The sequence below is a fragment of the Lytechinus pictus genome, chromosome 13, assembly GCF_037042905.1.
Source record: "Lytechinus pictus isolate F3 Inbred chromosome 13, Lp3.0, whole genome shotgun sequence".
In the NCBI taxonomy this organism is placed as follows: Eukaryota; Metazoa; Echinodermata; class Echinoidea; order Temnopleuroida; family Toxopneustidae; genus Lytechinus; species Lytechinus pictus.
In genome coordinates, this window is record NC_087257.1 from 13,636,754 (window position 1) to 13,652,494 (window position 15,741).

The 15,741-nt window shown below is 36.8% G+C and overlaps 1 protein-coding gene across 1 annotated transcript; it reads left to right on the forward strand.

Annotated features, from left to right (window-relative positions):
• Window positions 1-5,694: 5,694 nt before the first annotated feature.
• LOC135156443 (uncharacterized) lies at window positions 5,695-15,287 on the forward strand. Its single transcript, XM_064108941.1, has 4 exons — window positions 5,695-5,838; window positions 6,887-8,021; window positions 14,172-14,255; window positions 15,180-15,287. The coding sequence occupies exons 2-4, from the start codon at window positions 7,653-7,655 to the stop codon at window positions 15,285-15,287; spliced, it is 561 nt and encodes a 186-aa protein (XP_063965011.1). The 5' UTR covers window positions 5,695-5,838; window positions 6,887-7,652.
• Window positions 15,288-15,741: the final 454 nt, after the last annotated feature.

A 15,741-nucleotide genomic window follows, 5' to 3' on the forward strand; every position in this document is an offset into this window, starting at 1 on the left:
ACCTTTATCATTATCATTGTCATTGTCATTATCATCATCATTGCCTTCAACAGCATCATCATCATCATCATCATCATCGTCATCATTATCATCATCCAAAGGGGGAACTGCATGTGTGAACAGTGCAACATCTTTGCTATGTTATTGTCCTGTTTCCAGCCTTTTCTCCTAAGAACTGATGGCAGAACATTCAAACTTGAGTTTCTATTGCAGTCTATTGGTGGCACCGGAAAGAAAAGGGGCCCGGGTTTTTCAATAAAAGTTGAACGACATATCTGAAGTGTAGATCACACAGTAGAAATGGCAATGGGACAGATTCACTCACAGTGCCTATTCTATTAACCGTGAAATTAACCACAAAATTCTGCTGTTGCTGCCTACCCTTTTCAGTCATCCTGCCTTCCCAATTTAAGAATTGATTCACACCGCTCAATGGTAAAATCACCCTAGGACTCTGGGCGAATGGAGCATGGGGGAAGAAAGTTGGTACGTCGCATGTCTTGTTCGGCGAGGCAGAAACGAATATCGACTGTTCCTTACGAGTGCACTGAACTGCACCGGGCGCATCGGCAATTGCGATGGCAGGGAAGACTCGAAGATGTGTATATTTGGATAGCATGATTATGTTGATAAGGAACATGTATCAGACCAATTGACTTTCATTTGTGTAGGGTACGCTGCCTCGTATTTATTTATTAACAAGGGGGATGGATTGAGATATGGACGGGGCAGGTATTTGAGATGAAGGGGATGATCACAGAGATACTATGGAGTGGGAGAAAGGTTTAAGGTGATGATGTGGATTCTATTGGGAAGATACGGCTTATTTTCATCAAGGATACACTGCCTTTATGTATTTCGAATAGAAAATGATTGAATGGCAAAATGTTATGGGAAAGAACATGGCCTCAGACCTCCATCATACATTATTGATTATTTCTTCTCTAATTGACCTTCGAGCTTGGAAAAGAAAGAGGTCATTTACATTCATAAGAAGTGCAAGTTGTTTTCATGCTAGAACTCTCCTTCGTTGCCTTGTTGCTGACCATTAAATTCGTTTTGTACGTGTTTCAATTACAATGTAGTCTTTAGTATTGTAATATCGTTTGGAGAGAAATTGTAAGGACTGAAGAGATATGTTGATATTGGTCTACATCAGTGCTTAGGACTGTGTGTTTAATCGTTGAAGTATTTATGTGGAATGAGGAAATACATCAATATCATTTATGAGGCAGGAAGTCTATAAATAATTTATGTAGGCCTATATTAAAAACAAAACCCACTGAGATTGTTGTTTAGGACCCCCTTCTCTCTGTCTCTCAGCTGTTGCAGAAGAGGCCTAATCACTTTTAAATTTCATACAGTGACATTATTCAAAGTGACAATGTTCATTGCATAATCAATGATGGCATGGTGCAGCCCCTGTAGCTGTAAGTCTGCTGCTTGTATGCATGCATGCATTCCACTCATGTTACATCTCAGCAGGTGTTCTAGACATGCATAGCAGAAATTAGAAACTACACATCCATGTACATTTCGGATTTTCGTACCTATTGCACATGTATGGAACATGTGTACATTTCGGTTGTCCATACCTACTGTACATGTACTCCTGAGTACTTCCTTGCCACTTCCTCATTAATTAAAGTCCCCTGCAGCCCCCTTTGGCCAATTATGATTGCAAATTCTTCAACGATATCCAACCTAATGACTGTAGGCTTGTCCGACAGCCCTGAACTTCCATAATTTACTTTGAGAAGAAGTCTTTGGCGGTTGTAAATCTCTCTGTAAATTCAGGAATTTTTCCTTTTTTCAGTATTTCTGGAGAATTTTGTGATGCTGAATCCTTAAATAAGAAATAAAATCAAATGAAAAAGTAGCTCTTTATTTGATGGGAAGGAGATGATTCAGCGTCAGGCTAGGATATCATCATCATCTGGAAAAAGTTAGATTGAATTTCCTGGAGTGTAAGGAGCGTCTCGTCGCTCTTATATACGAACCCTTTCCGTGGAAAACATGCCCTGGATCTCTTTCCCCAGCACCAAAATACCTTTTAAAAAAAGGTGAATCGTACAAACCCATATTCCTGTATAAAAAAAGGATAGAACAGTTGGGTTTATGATACATATTATTTGTTGTTCCAGGCTCATGCATGCATTATTGGAATTTGCTGCAATGGAGAAAATCTATTTTAATTTACAAAAACCTGAAATTTGTGCCAATAAAATCCTTTTTGTCTTAAAGAACAGAACACCAGATCTATAACACTCTTGTTTGCTACAGTACCAGTCACCATTCTTTGAATCACTTTTACCTGTTTCAACCAGAAAACAATAGATTTGGTCCACTGATTCTATTGTTCTCTGGCTGAAACAGGTAATAGTGAGTCAAAGAATTGTGACTAGTAGTGTACATGTAGCTGTAAAAAATGAGAGAAAATAATGCACTGAAAATGAATTGTTATTCCATTTTAACTGCAAGATGTTATGCTGTTTTTAAAATGAAATTTCACCACTGAATCGTGATAAGATGATCAATGGACACCCTTTCAGTCATAGAAACAGTGGAAATGTTAAAAAAAAAAATCATACAATTTTAAGAGTACCATGATTGAGGAAATATGTAATTTCTGTATAGACAACCACCGTGGCCCAGAAGGAATTTCCTGTAATTTGTACATGGTATGTGTAAGCCTGATACATTAACATCCTACAAGGTGTGATTTATTGATGAAAGGACATATGATGAACGGTTTGTGTGACACTAAACCTTTATAACATTTGACTCTGCTTGCCGTTACATTTCATACAAGAGATACTCACTGAAATCAACCCTGTTAGATGATTTATGATCCGTAATATTCACTATCATTCATAAGCAGCAAATGTGGATAAAGAAAAGCCAAAGTGAGCATATCTCCTGTTCATGCCTTGAATTTCCCTCTCTTTTTTTAGGGCTAGGCCGTTTTTGCAAAGGGCTCATTTTTAAAATTTGAATTAAAAAATGAAATTTAGGCACACCAAAATCTCCAATGCCACTTGAGGGGCTTTTTATAATTTCAAGCCAAATGCATCGGGCATTCCCGGCCTTGGCCTTCCATCGCCTTGGCCTTCTGAGTGAAGCCCTGCATTTCCATCATTGCCTTTAGCAATACCACTGCATATTTAAAGTATCATATGGAGATATTACTTGTTTTGTCCGTTTTTTCCTCCCATCATGATAAGGCCTCTACCCTAATCCTGAAAATATGCATTTTCTTCACTCATTCATTCAATTACCAGCAAGAAAAGTTTTGATTTCAATTCAATTACACGCACATTGGAAAGAAAGAAATAAACCTGGAGTTAGGTGGAAGTTGTAGAACTTGTAGGCCTATACACTGTATGTAGGTTCTATAGAAAATGAACTGCATATAAATCTTCAGAGATTCAGATAACATTATAAGGAAATATGAATCTTGCTTTTTTTGTAAGATTGCCAATGCAACTTCTTGTTATACTTGGCTGTTGTTTCAAATTACTATGGTCTGCAATTTTGTATGGAGGCCTACATATAAGGATGGTAAATCAAGTGTGTAAGTGTGATTGGACTCACTGAAGGACTTTGTTGAATACACGAATGAAATACTAAAATGTATAAAGGCCCAGAAACCTGCCTGTAAAGACTCAGTTTTTGTCTTCAAGAGCAATGGGTGATCTTCTGTGCTTGACTGGAATGGTTTTCGATAGGCCTATTTCAAAGACAAGAAACTAAAAACCATGATGGTTCATTCGTACAGCCTTCAGGCCTGCATTGTTTGGTTCATCATTTGTAAGAGGATATGAATGTTATACCATGGAGCTATATACCTTTAGCAACATACAATGTGCACATCCGCCTACATATTATATGTAATTGATACAATTGCATATCATAGGCCTATAAAGTATACTATATGATCCTGTTTGTGGAATATCCTGAATGAGGTTTTTCTCTTGCTGCTATTGTATTTTGATTTTCTATCTTTGAAGTTGATAGCACTTAACAATATTTCAAAAGCATATTTCATCACATCATGTGGAATTCCCCATCTTAATTGCATGTATTTGTTGCTGTATATTGAAGTCGGAGTGACTTCGAACAATAAGAGTCAGTACTAAGTATACAGATACTACGATGATCTTTCACTTTGTCTTGTCTTTGGCCTTTTTTATATGTTTTACAATGCATTGGTCTTTCGCTTTGGATTCTTTTCAAAATTTCATTTTCATTTTGGCAGATTATTCTGTAACATGGCAGAATGAATCCCCTATTTAGTTTGGCCTGTGCATTTGCAAGATATTCTTTGGTATGGCATTATTTTGGGTTTACTTTAATTGCACGTCCCTTCTTCTAAGTAAGGAAAGTTTCTGTTAATACCTTTGCTCTAATAGAATGAAGACCTTGCATTGCTTACTTCTTCATTGGTACAATCTTGCATCTGCTGTTCTGAAAGCACAAAAGTGGGTGTTCGGAAATGGGGTTCATACATTTAGGCTTTAATACACTTAATCCAGTTTATGGTTAAGCAAGGATACAGCATCCAGGCCAATTATTTTCATTAGGTGGTTTCAAACCGCCTCGATCACAAGAATCCCCGTTAAATTACGAGAACTTTTTTAGGCTGAAAAATACCCATTAATTATTCCTGCATTCACACCGCCCTGAAACATACCCTTCGGGATAAGTTCCTGAAGTTACGAGCATGCGCAGTATGGTCTGATAAGCAGCAAGGCGCGAAATTCAAAATCACTAGCCCAGCAGCAACCCATGCACGGCGCCGCACCCAACGACACGCTGGGCTAAAAGTTCCCGTAATTTGCTTTCAGACCGCCAAAATACCCACGACCTTGGAAAAATCCCCGCGAAAGTTCTCGTAATTTTGCCAAGTACCTACTATTTATCGGGTATTTTCTTTCGGGGATATTACGCGTAGTTTGCTTTCAGACCGCCAAAATACCTGGTATTTTCTGATCGGGGTAAATTTCCCGATCAGAGAATACCTGGAACTGGCGAACTTCGAGGCGGTCTGAAACCACCTATTGTGCATGTCACTCCAATGTTGCACAATTTAAAGCTGGGATTGCTGAGAATAAACTGTTTCCTCATGAACAGCAGCTCTGATAAGCTTAATTTCAAAACACTCAAAATGCATTTGAAAATAAACTGTAACACGCCGAGACACGATGCCTGACTTGAGGCCATGAGATCTTGAAATTAGTTCCTCTCTTGATACCAGTATCTTGCAACCAGAAGCACACAGTATTCAGGCTTCCTGTATTTGCTTTTGTTTCATATAAGTATAAATGGCAGAGGATTAGAAAGCAATCTTTCAAAGAAGCACTGATTATCACCTCCACCAAAAAGTCCAGGATGTTTGTTGTGACATTAGCTGGTCATTTAGGTCTAATGGTCAGTATAATTGGTCAGTTGAGTAAGGCCAGTGTCAGGTCATAAACAGTATTGATTAGAATGGGCCAGGAAGACAACATCCTCAATGGAGGAGGAAATATCGATTATTTTGCTTTTCTGCTTTTAACTTTAATGGCAAGTAAACAGCTCAGCTAAGGGTACTGAAGCCATGGAACTGGGAGCATGGTTTTCTTTTCAGATGTGGTACCCACTTTTGGAGAAAAAAAATTGACTTCTTCATCACTGAAAATGACATTGTATGTACATGTAGATGTTGGCCTACTGGTAATCTCTCTGCCTCTGTTGTGCTCTCTCTGCCTCTGTTGTGCTCTGTGCAGTGTGTGTGATCAGGATTGATATTCTGGAGCATGACGATGGTGATTGGACCAATGTTACTTCCTGCGCCTGGTATTCAATTTTAGGGTTGAATTTCTGGATTTTCACTATGTTAGATGAAGAAATTATGTTGGTGTCTTGATAAATGATGATTCCATGTTTTCCACTTTACACGGGTCTTACAGTCGAGTATGAAGAAATGGTAAATACGGTGTACTAGAAAATGCCCATGTTTGCCCTTATTAGCCTTGGAAGGTGTTCCCAAAGTTATACAATTTTCTACTGCTTTTGATTGTCTTTAAAACCTTGTGATAATAAATATCTTGAATGTTCTGAGGCACATTTATCGGAATTGACCATTTGCTGGTATTTTAGTTAGATTTCTGTGGTTTAGTGCTAGAATAGCCGTTTCTTTTGTGAATCAAGATTCACAAAATGAGCTCAGGTGGAGTTGTGGTTTGTGTGGGACGCATACCAAATCTTAGAATTTTTCTTTTCTTCGTGTTGTCAAAATACTGTTAGGGGGATTTCAGCAGTAATTTACTGACTGTATTGTATTCATTAAACTTTGAAAGAAGAGCCCTGCATTTTGGTTGTCTCGGTCTCACACTTCTTTCTTAAGTGTCAGTCCTGGTTTGATTGTTTAAATATTCATTAAGGATACCATGTAGATTCCCAAAGACTTGTACACTTGATGTTGAGTGAATGATGTTCTTATAAAGATTAATAAATGTAAAAATACTTGCAAAGAAGGGACCCAGACTTGAAGTCATCTAATATAAAAATTATTTGATTGCATTTTAATTCCCATACTGGTACATGTTTACTATATTAAGAAAAGTAAATAATATAAGCCCTGATTATTTTAGGAAAAACTTTAAGGCAATATCAGAACTTACTATTGGTAAAGCACTGTAGCTGTTTTGAAATATCAGGATTTTCCAAATGGTTTAGATGTTTTAAAGAGTGGAAGCTAACACAATAGAAAAAAAAACCATTTATAAAAGAATCGATGTTCACTCAGTCATAAGACAGACTAAATTAAGGGTTGGGAATATTTCCTTTGTTAGATTCTGTAATATTTTTCTGAAACACTTGTTCTTCATCTTCTTTGTCACAGAAAGTACTGGTGAAAACCGAATCTTCTTCGCATGACAAACTACAGTACAGTATAGAACAAGACGTTGAACAGTCCATTACAGTCGCATACACATGACATATATTGTTTTCTCCTCTAACTTTGCCCATGACCGTCTATTTCATTCAATTCAAGATAGGAGGAGAACAGCCCATCGCAGTCAAATGACTTAATCAAATCGATATCTGCAACAATAGTCGGGTCTTTTGAAGCTTGTGTCAGATATGGTATCAATTGATATGCATGGAACTTATGACGCTCGCTAAAAGGAGGTGTTGGTGGAGAATAATTTGCCACAGCCGGAGATTGTTGAATGGTGAAATTGGATGCAGGACGGCGTCAAAGATAAGTTTCTGCTGCAAGATAGAAGAGTGTTGAGTGGCAGTGGAAGTGGTTTTGTGATTTTTAAAGTCAAAGTGGATATACCAGCTTTCCTGGATGATGGCATGATAACTGGTGGCGGCGGTGGGATGAATGCTCGCAGTACCCTATCAAATTATCCCCAATGTCCATGCACGTCACTAAGCACAATGGAATAGTCATGTCTTGAGTTCAGTTAACGGGAATGAACCCTCAACTTCGAGAAGTTTCATATTATTAGTATTTTCATGTGTTTATTGCCCCTCTTCAAGAAAGACAGAAATGTGACAGCACTGCGAGATTGGGCATTGTTACAGAACTGCACAGTTCTGGAAGAATTTAATATAATACCTTGGAGAAAACAAGTAAGCGATTAAGCTATTAAACTATGGGGCAGTCATCTTCAGCAAGTTCAACTGGGCCAGAATCTCCTACGACTCCCGTGGACACTTGGATCACTCATAAGCCAAGTCCTTGTGCCTTGCTGGATCAAAATGGCGGACTAAGCAATGGCCACGCACAGTGTGCTGCAAGTATTAGTGGAAGCAGCACGAGAAGCAGTAATGGAAGTAGCAGCGGTAGCACAGGGACTCAGCCCCGTATGGCTCACCGATCTTCAGTGCAATACAGGTCCTCCAAGGGCCGCAAGAACTCTGCCCTTGAGAAGAGGGTGCACAGTGTGCATATCATTGAGAGTATTCCTAGTGAAATCTTTTTGAATCGCAGGAAGCAGATGGACACATGGCAGCAGTACCAGGTAAGATTCCAGCCAACACAAGGTTGATATTCTTTTCTTGTCTGACATGCTTTATGATCTAACATTTTGGTCTCCCAATTCAATTCCAGCAGTACAGATGCAGTTTAATGTACCTGCTCTTGATGTCAATCTTATCAAGGAAGTTCCCAGACTCTTGTCAGTAATCTTCCCTTCAAATGTAAGTTCCTATAGTACAAATCCAAATACTCAAGGCCAATATTGTTGTCACTACCAGGCTTGCAGTTAGCAGACTCAGCCAGCTTCTTTGGCCTTTTTGATGCTCTGGACTGGGTCAAGACTTGAGTAACAGTATTTTGTGATATTTGTTTGAATTATTAACTTACCTTAACCTAATCAATATGATTCTCTCTCTTCCTCTGAAGAAGTTCCTGTATAGGTAATCTACCCTGAAGACGATCCACACTCATCGGGTATTATTCATCAAATTGTCACCATGGTGATGTCTTCTTGCTTCTTGTCTGGAGCCATCTTCTGCAGGGTTTATCCTAATGACCAGTTTATTACCTCTGCACTCTACTTCTCTCTTCCTCCCTCCCCCTCTCTGGCTGTCTCCCCCTCTCTCACTGTCTCTCTCTCCCTCTCTTGCTGTCTGTCATTGTCTTTCCTAATCAGTCCAATTTCCCCTTTCCTTCTCTTGACTTTCTCTTCACAGCAAGTCCGTTCGCAATTACATGACCTGTATTACAGCTAGTACTGGTATGGACAAAGCTGCCATTCTGAAGATAACCATCATCGGCCGTTTGCATGGACAGTGCATGGCACCGTTGCTACTGCTCTCCACTCTGCAATTAGGGCCTATATCTGAGAAGAGTACTGTATCATTATGCTACATCCTTGGGATATTCAGATGCGTTTGACAGCATGTTTTTGGTTAGAAAAAAAAGTCGTACCACCCCCATATGCATGTAGGTCTACTATGTTATCATATAATAATGCCTTTTTTGCTAGCATGGTGAGCTGGAGATACTAGGCCAACATGGTAGGCCTATACATGTATGTACATCACGTTGGGTTTAACTTTATCCTTCATGCTGTCATACACTTAAGCTATATGCTACCACTTGGGATGATCCCATCCCTTTTTAGGTTAAAAATATAAGCATAGTAAGGCCAATCATAATCCCCTAGGATATCTTGTCTTTTCACGCAAAATGGTTTCCCCTTAATCCCAGCTTATTCACAATCTTCATGTGTAAAGTTGTCATGTCAAATAGGTCTAAAATGTTAAAAAGCTATTTTTGATTTATGTACTGCACTCTTTAGTTATTAATATGAAACACATTGCACATCTTCTATTGACATTAAGGCTGCGTTTATCCGACCTCAAGCCAGAATCGTGATTTGAATCATGATTGGAATCATGATTCAAATCACAAACATGAATCACAATTACTACAGAATCAGGGTTTAGACGACCTTCGTTCCAACGCTGTTTCTCCTCGGATTCGGACCGATCCAGTGCGCATCACAGTGCGCAGTTTGACCCAGGAAGTATAGGTCAACGTTGGACACTTAATTGGAGGTCGGCGACGTACATGTGATGTGACAACGTGGGGCGCGCGCCTTGGCAAGAACCGGAAATAGCTCGACACAATGACGTCATATAATCATGATTCAAATCACGATATCGTTTATCCGAACATTTTCGTACGTGATTCTGCAGAAACGTCTTTCCAAACGCCCTTTTTTTTCGTAGTTCATGTTTGTGATTCTAATCATGATTATATTCAATTTCGACTAAACGCAATCGTGATTCTGCAGAATCGTGATTTGAATCATGATTGGAATCATGATTATAGGGTAAAAAAGTGGCGGATAAACGCACCCTAAGTTTTACCAAGGAGGTTCTGTTTGAAATTGAAAATGTGAAATTAAATACAACATCCTTGCTTTACTATAAATGCAGGTTTTCATAATTTGAAGGTTCTTCACATTTTCCTAATTTCTGCCTTTTCTGTTCTGTTAGAATTCAAATTTACTACATAATTGTAATACTCTTCCGAATTCAGATTTCAGACAAGAAGTACTTAAGAATAACAAATTACTTAAATGCACCTATACGACTACTTCTCAATGAAAAAAATGTCTAGGCCTACATGTAATTGCCCTCTCGTATTAAAGCATGTTGTGTGAAATGTTAAAGACTGGTTTAAACTGTTTTTATAGCAACCACTGTTAAGTTCATATAGTAATTAACTGTGTTTTTTTTAGATTGTAAACTGCATTTTTTACTGTGTATACTGAACAATTTATCTGGATTTTAATGGGCTGGTGTGAAATACATGTACACCCATTATTAAGCATTTGACAACTTTATAACAATGTTTATATTTTCATCATTGTTATGCAGTCATACAAGGAGCTAATGATATCCAGATGCTCCCAGGGAGAGGGTGGGCCCATTTAGCAAAATACTATCCCAGAATTCACAGCATGTCCCCAAACGACCTTTGACCCATCAACCAGCGTGACAGTTCAGTACAGTATGTTCGTCAGTAGGGTATCATATTGACAGTCTTTGTTCTTTCCAAAGCTGCTTTGTGTGTTAAAGTTAAACATGAAATTTGAAACAACAACATGCATGTGATATTTCTGGAGAGAATACCCTTATAAGGTAAAAATCATGTTCACGGATATTCTTACAAACACGAAAATGCATGAAATTCCACCTCCCAGCTTTGAAGAAAGGAATAGAAAGAGAGCGTGGTGGTTGGCTATATTTTATTGATTGTGATACTTCTGCTGAACAATAATTTCGAATAATTTGACAGTCCTCAATTTTTTTTAGCTTTAGGGAGTTCAAGTTCATTTCCAATTTTCCACCAAATTAATGTCTGTTCCAATCATATATTATTTGATAAATCAAAGTTGTTGAGAAAATGAATTGTTTTGGTTTATTTTTACTGGAAATTAAATTACGATTCTAGATGATTGATAGACATTGCCTGTTCTGACAAATGTTTGACAAGATTGTGTGGATGCCACTCCGATTTTCTTTCCTTCTTGTAATTGTGATTTATATCACATGCTCAGAATTTGTTACTGTCCCAAGTCCAACCATGTCCATGACCAAATTTGGCAAAATGTTCAAAGTCAAGTTTGTTTTCCATTCGTTCAGAAATGATTGTAAATTTATGAGAAATAGGGTTACGACTTTCAGAAATTTCAATTGGCATGCTTGCTTTATGAATGTACACTGTACATCTATGCTAAAAAATGTGAAAGCCTACTGAAGAATTAAAAACATTTTGTGGTCAACATTGATAAGATATGATCAATAATTGTAATTTTGTTCATGATAAAGCCACTACATGTATATCTATAGTATACCAAGCAAATGTTATCAAGGTCTCTTTGTTAATGTTTTTACTATGTAGTCCCATGTTAAGTCATCATTTAGACTTCAATTCCAGGAAGTAACACATTCATCTTTCATACTTCAAGGAATAATTTTCCTGGGATTGCATCGCAATTTGCTCTTAAAGACTGCTACACAAGAAGTATATTGCAGATGTTACAGAGGAATGTACAGAACAAAGTTGAGAACTATACTGTATCGCCAAAATTGCTAATCAATGTAGACCTAGGCCTACATGTATGTATTTTGTCCAGATATGAAATGATAATAATATAGTTGCTATAACTATGCACACCCCCTTTGCCGAGGGAGTATTTCAGTTACATTAGTGAGTACATTTTCCTATGGTTTAATCCAAAAGCGAGTTTAGCACTATTTGTCCCAACATAGACCCCTAAAAATTAATGACTGTCTGATACCAGTGAATATATAGTTTTTATCAATTGTTGAATGGCATTTGGTATGGACCTCTTCTTTCTATGTTTGATATCCTTGATTATCCCACAAAACCACAGTAATTTGTTAAACAGAATACTTTGACTCTTGAGCATAGATTTTCCTTCAGTAAATATACACATATTATTAAGGTCAGTAGCCTACCTTGTCTGTTAAATGAATATAATCAGATCTGTCCTCATTGCGAGGGCACATATTTCTGTTTTTCTGTGATTTGTTTTTCCAGTATCACTATACCTATATATGCTGAAGACACTTACACCTTAGGTCATAGTTTGTTGATAGATGGCCACTGAGGTTCATTGACCTCTGTCTTATAGGCATATCAGCCCCTCAGGGCTGTGTTCGCTCACCTTTTTCGTTTCATGCATGGCCTTTCCTTTGTTTTGCAGATGATTCACCTTAGTGAACATGTAATGAATGCAAAGTGTACAATGTACCATTAACCAAATAATTTTGATTTTATTTGATTTTCCCCCTTATTTTTGCCGTATTCAATTTTCATTGCGATGTTCCTTTTTTCTTTATACAATGTACTTTCCCTTATGTATTTTTTTTTATAATTAACAGCTCAGCATATGATCTCTTTATTGCATATTTTTTATTATCAAAATTCTATTTTACAATGATGCATTATTATAATTTTTAATGTTGATTTTACTATCATGTGGAAAACTAAATTCTGAATTTGAACGCCATGATAATGAAGTCTTGCTAGCTTCAAATATATTTCATTCCCTTTGTCATACAGAGTTCTACATGTAACTTCTACCCCCACACATTTGGTTACAACATCAACTGTTTATTATTATTATTGTATCATGGAGATTAATTATACTGTGATATTTATAATGTCTTTGTCATTTGCACTGGTAATGATAGACTTTAAAATATTTTACTAATTTATTTGTCACATTGTTCATTTAATGAATGAATTAATGAGTTATCCAATTGAAGATTTTTGTTCATTTTCAGTCTTTTCCCTTTCAGGTTTTAACTTCGCCCATTCATATAATTTTCTTTTTGAACTCCCAAAATTGTGTACATTGTCAGGAGCAAATCAAATATACTCCTTGGCTTGCTGATTAACATTTTTATTCATTATTTAATAGAAATTGTAATTTTCTTTTGAAGATCTGATTATTGTACATCTATTGATTTTACAGCACCCATGCCGAAAGTTTTGAGTTAATTACATCATTATAAAATATATATATTATTTAAAATATAAAACTGAACTGTAATAATCAAGGTTTTCATAATTGTCTTTACAGCTTAATAATAATCGTATTCATTTTACGTGATAAAACAGTGAAATTACTGAATATTATGTCTAAGATTCATATGAATAATGCTCATATACCAAATGAATTTATTTGGAACTGTTTTTATTTTCATTGAAATGAATTGGTCAATAAATCAATTAAACATCCTATTTCATTTGATTTTGAAAATTATCGAGACTCAAGTCCTGGGGGGTGTTTCACAAAGATTTAAGTATGACTTAAATCGCACTTATATGGCGACGTGTATCTGAAATGCAACGCGCAATCTAATTGATCAATATGCAGTAATGCGCGTCCTCTTTGCATGATCTGACCAATGCGGTCATGCCTTTTATACCGCACGCAACTAGGCATTTAAGTGCGACTCTAAGTCGTACTTAAATCTTTGTGTAACACCCCCTGGATATCTCAAAATAAAACTGTGAAATGAGACTAGATACATTTAAATAGATTTTTATGTATTGCATCACGATGTTCATTTATTTGTCGCCATGGATGCAAGCCAAATAATTGACAAACATGTGACTAATCTAAATTAAGGAACATTTGAATTAGTCATAAAAACATTTGCACCTCAAATTGAGGTGCAAATGTTTTTCATGACTAATTCACTTGTAGGCCTATTATAAGTCAAATTTAACTATTTCCATTTTAGAAGATTTTGATATGACTCAGATCTTCTTCAAGATTTTGAAATGTATACTTTATTGGGACCCATAACACGAAAGGATTGAATTTAGCAGTAAAATTATGAAATTAAAAGACTCTACTTGATATCCCAGGAATTTGTAAAAAAGATAATGACCAAAATTATCAAATTTTATAGGATAGTTCCAGTTTGAGATTTACAGTAATAAGGTCAGCCTAAAACTGATTCTTACAACTTATTGGCACAAATTTTATTCTTTATGCCCATTTTTGATGTATTACAAATATCATTGAAATAAAATTCAGTGAAAGGAATGAAATTTTACTTTTACCGAAGAATACACATATTTAAAAAAAATGTATTTTCTTTATATCTTACAGGCTCAAATGGATTTACCCCCAGAGAAAGCCAAGCTTCTGCGTCAGTATAACGATGAGAAGAAATGGGACCTGATTTGTGATCAGGTAAGATTATTTGAATTAACTCATTAACTGCTGGAGCATGTACAGTACAAAATATCTGATTCAATTCAGTCATCAAGAGGTTAAGGAAGGAGATAATCACAATTTACTGTAAATTGCCACTAGGTCTATGCTCTACACCACTTTGTCTACTTTGCTTTCAATCTCATTCCAATTAATTTAAATTTCATAAGGTGGTTTCAAACCGCCTCGATCACAAGAATCCCTGTTAAATTACGAGAACTTTTTTAGGCTAAAAAATACCCATTAATTATTCCTGCATTCACACCGCCCCGAATCATACCCTTTGGGATAAGTTCCTGAAGTTACGAGCATGCGCAGTATGGTCTGATAAGCAAGCGAGGTGCGAGATTCAAAATCACCAGCTCAACAGCCACCCAAGTCGCCCGCGCCCAACTACATACTGGGCTAAAAGTTCCTGTGAATTGCTTTCACATTGCCAAAATACATGTACCTGCAACCTTGGAAAAAGCCCCGCGAAAGTTCTCGTAATTTTGACAAGTACCTACTATAAATATTGGGTATTTTCTTTCGGGGATATTACGCGTAATTTGCTTTCACATTGCCAATATTACCTGGTATTTTCTGATCGGGGTAAATTTCCCGGTCAGAAAATACTTGGAACTGACGAACTTCGAGGCGGTCTGAAACCACCCTTTGTTTACTGAATATATGGTCTACATGTAGTTGCCTTTTAAAAATAATAATGATAATAATAATACGCAACATTTATATAGCACTTAATAGAATGTTTCTAAAGCACTGCATACTATTACCTCAACTATTACCTCGAGCATTCAAGGAATTCCTTCCTACATGATTCACATTTACTACACATGGATGGAGAGTGGCAAATGCAGATAAACGCCCTTTTCCCATTCACTATTTGGTCTCTTTTCTACCTAGGCTAATGGCCAACATGTACCCATCTCATTAGATATCCATGTGGTCTTACACCACTTCGAACTTGTTTATAAACCAAAGTTTCATAATGACAAAGTGCAAACTAATTAGTAGAAAAAGTTGAAATGAGACCATCTGGAAATTAGGTAAACTGACGATTTGTCTATTGCCAACTCGTCCACTCATGACATCGTCTCCATTCATTTAGTCTAATGTCATTCTGTCCAACATTTGGTCCAATAATGGCTTGGTCTAATCACCAGTTCATCTTTGACCATTTCGTCTCATAAACCAGTTGGTCTAATACCCATTCTCTGTTCATTTATTTTGCCCAATTAACACTTGGTCCGATAAGACCAAATGGTATATAGTCTAATGAACGAAATGGCAGTTAGACGATATGGATAGTGGACGAACTGGTGGTAGACCAAATGATAGTAGACAAGTTAGTAATTGGAAAATAGAAAATTAGACTGAATGGCAGTTAGACCAAATGAGTATTAGACCAAGTGGATAGTGGATGCAAACTCTGTTTTCATGTGACTACCTCAACATTGGAATATCA

Coding starts and splice junctions, on each gene's coding strand:
- LOC135156443 (XM_064108941.1), top strand. CDS start 7,653: ATGGGGCAGTCATCTTCAGCAAGTTCAACTGGGCCAGAATCTCCTACG. Junction 8,022..14,171: donor ACACATGGCAGCAGTACCAG/GTAAGATTCCAG, acceptor TATATCTTACAG/GCTCAAATGGATTTACCCCC. Junction 14,256..15,179: donor GGGACCTGATTTGTGATCAG/GTAAGATTATTT, acceptor TTTTCTACCTAG/GCTAATGGCCAACATGTACC.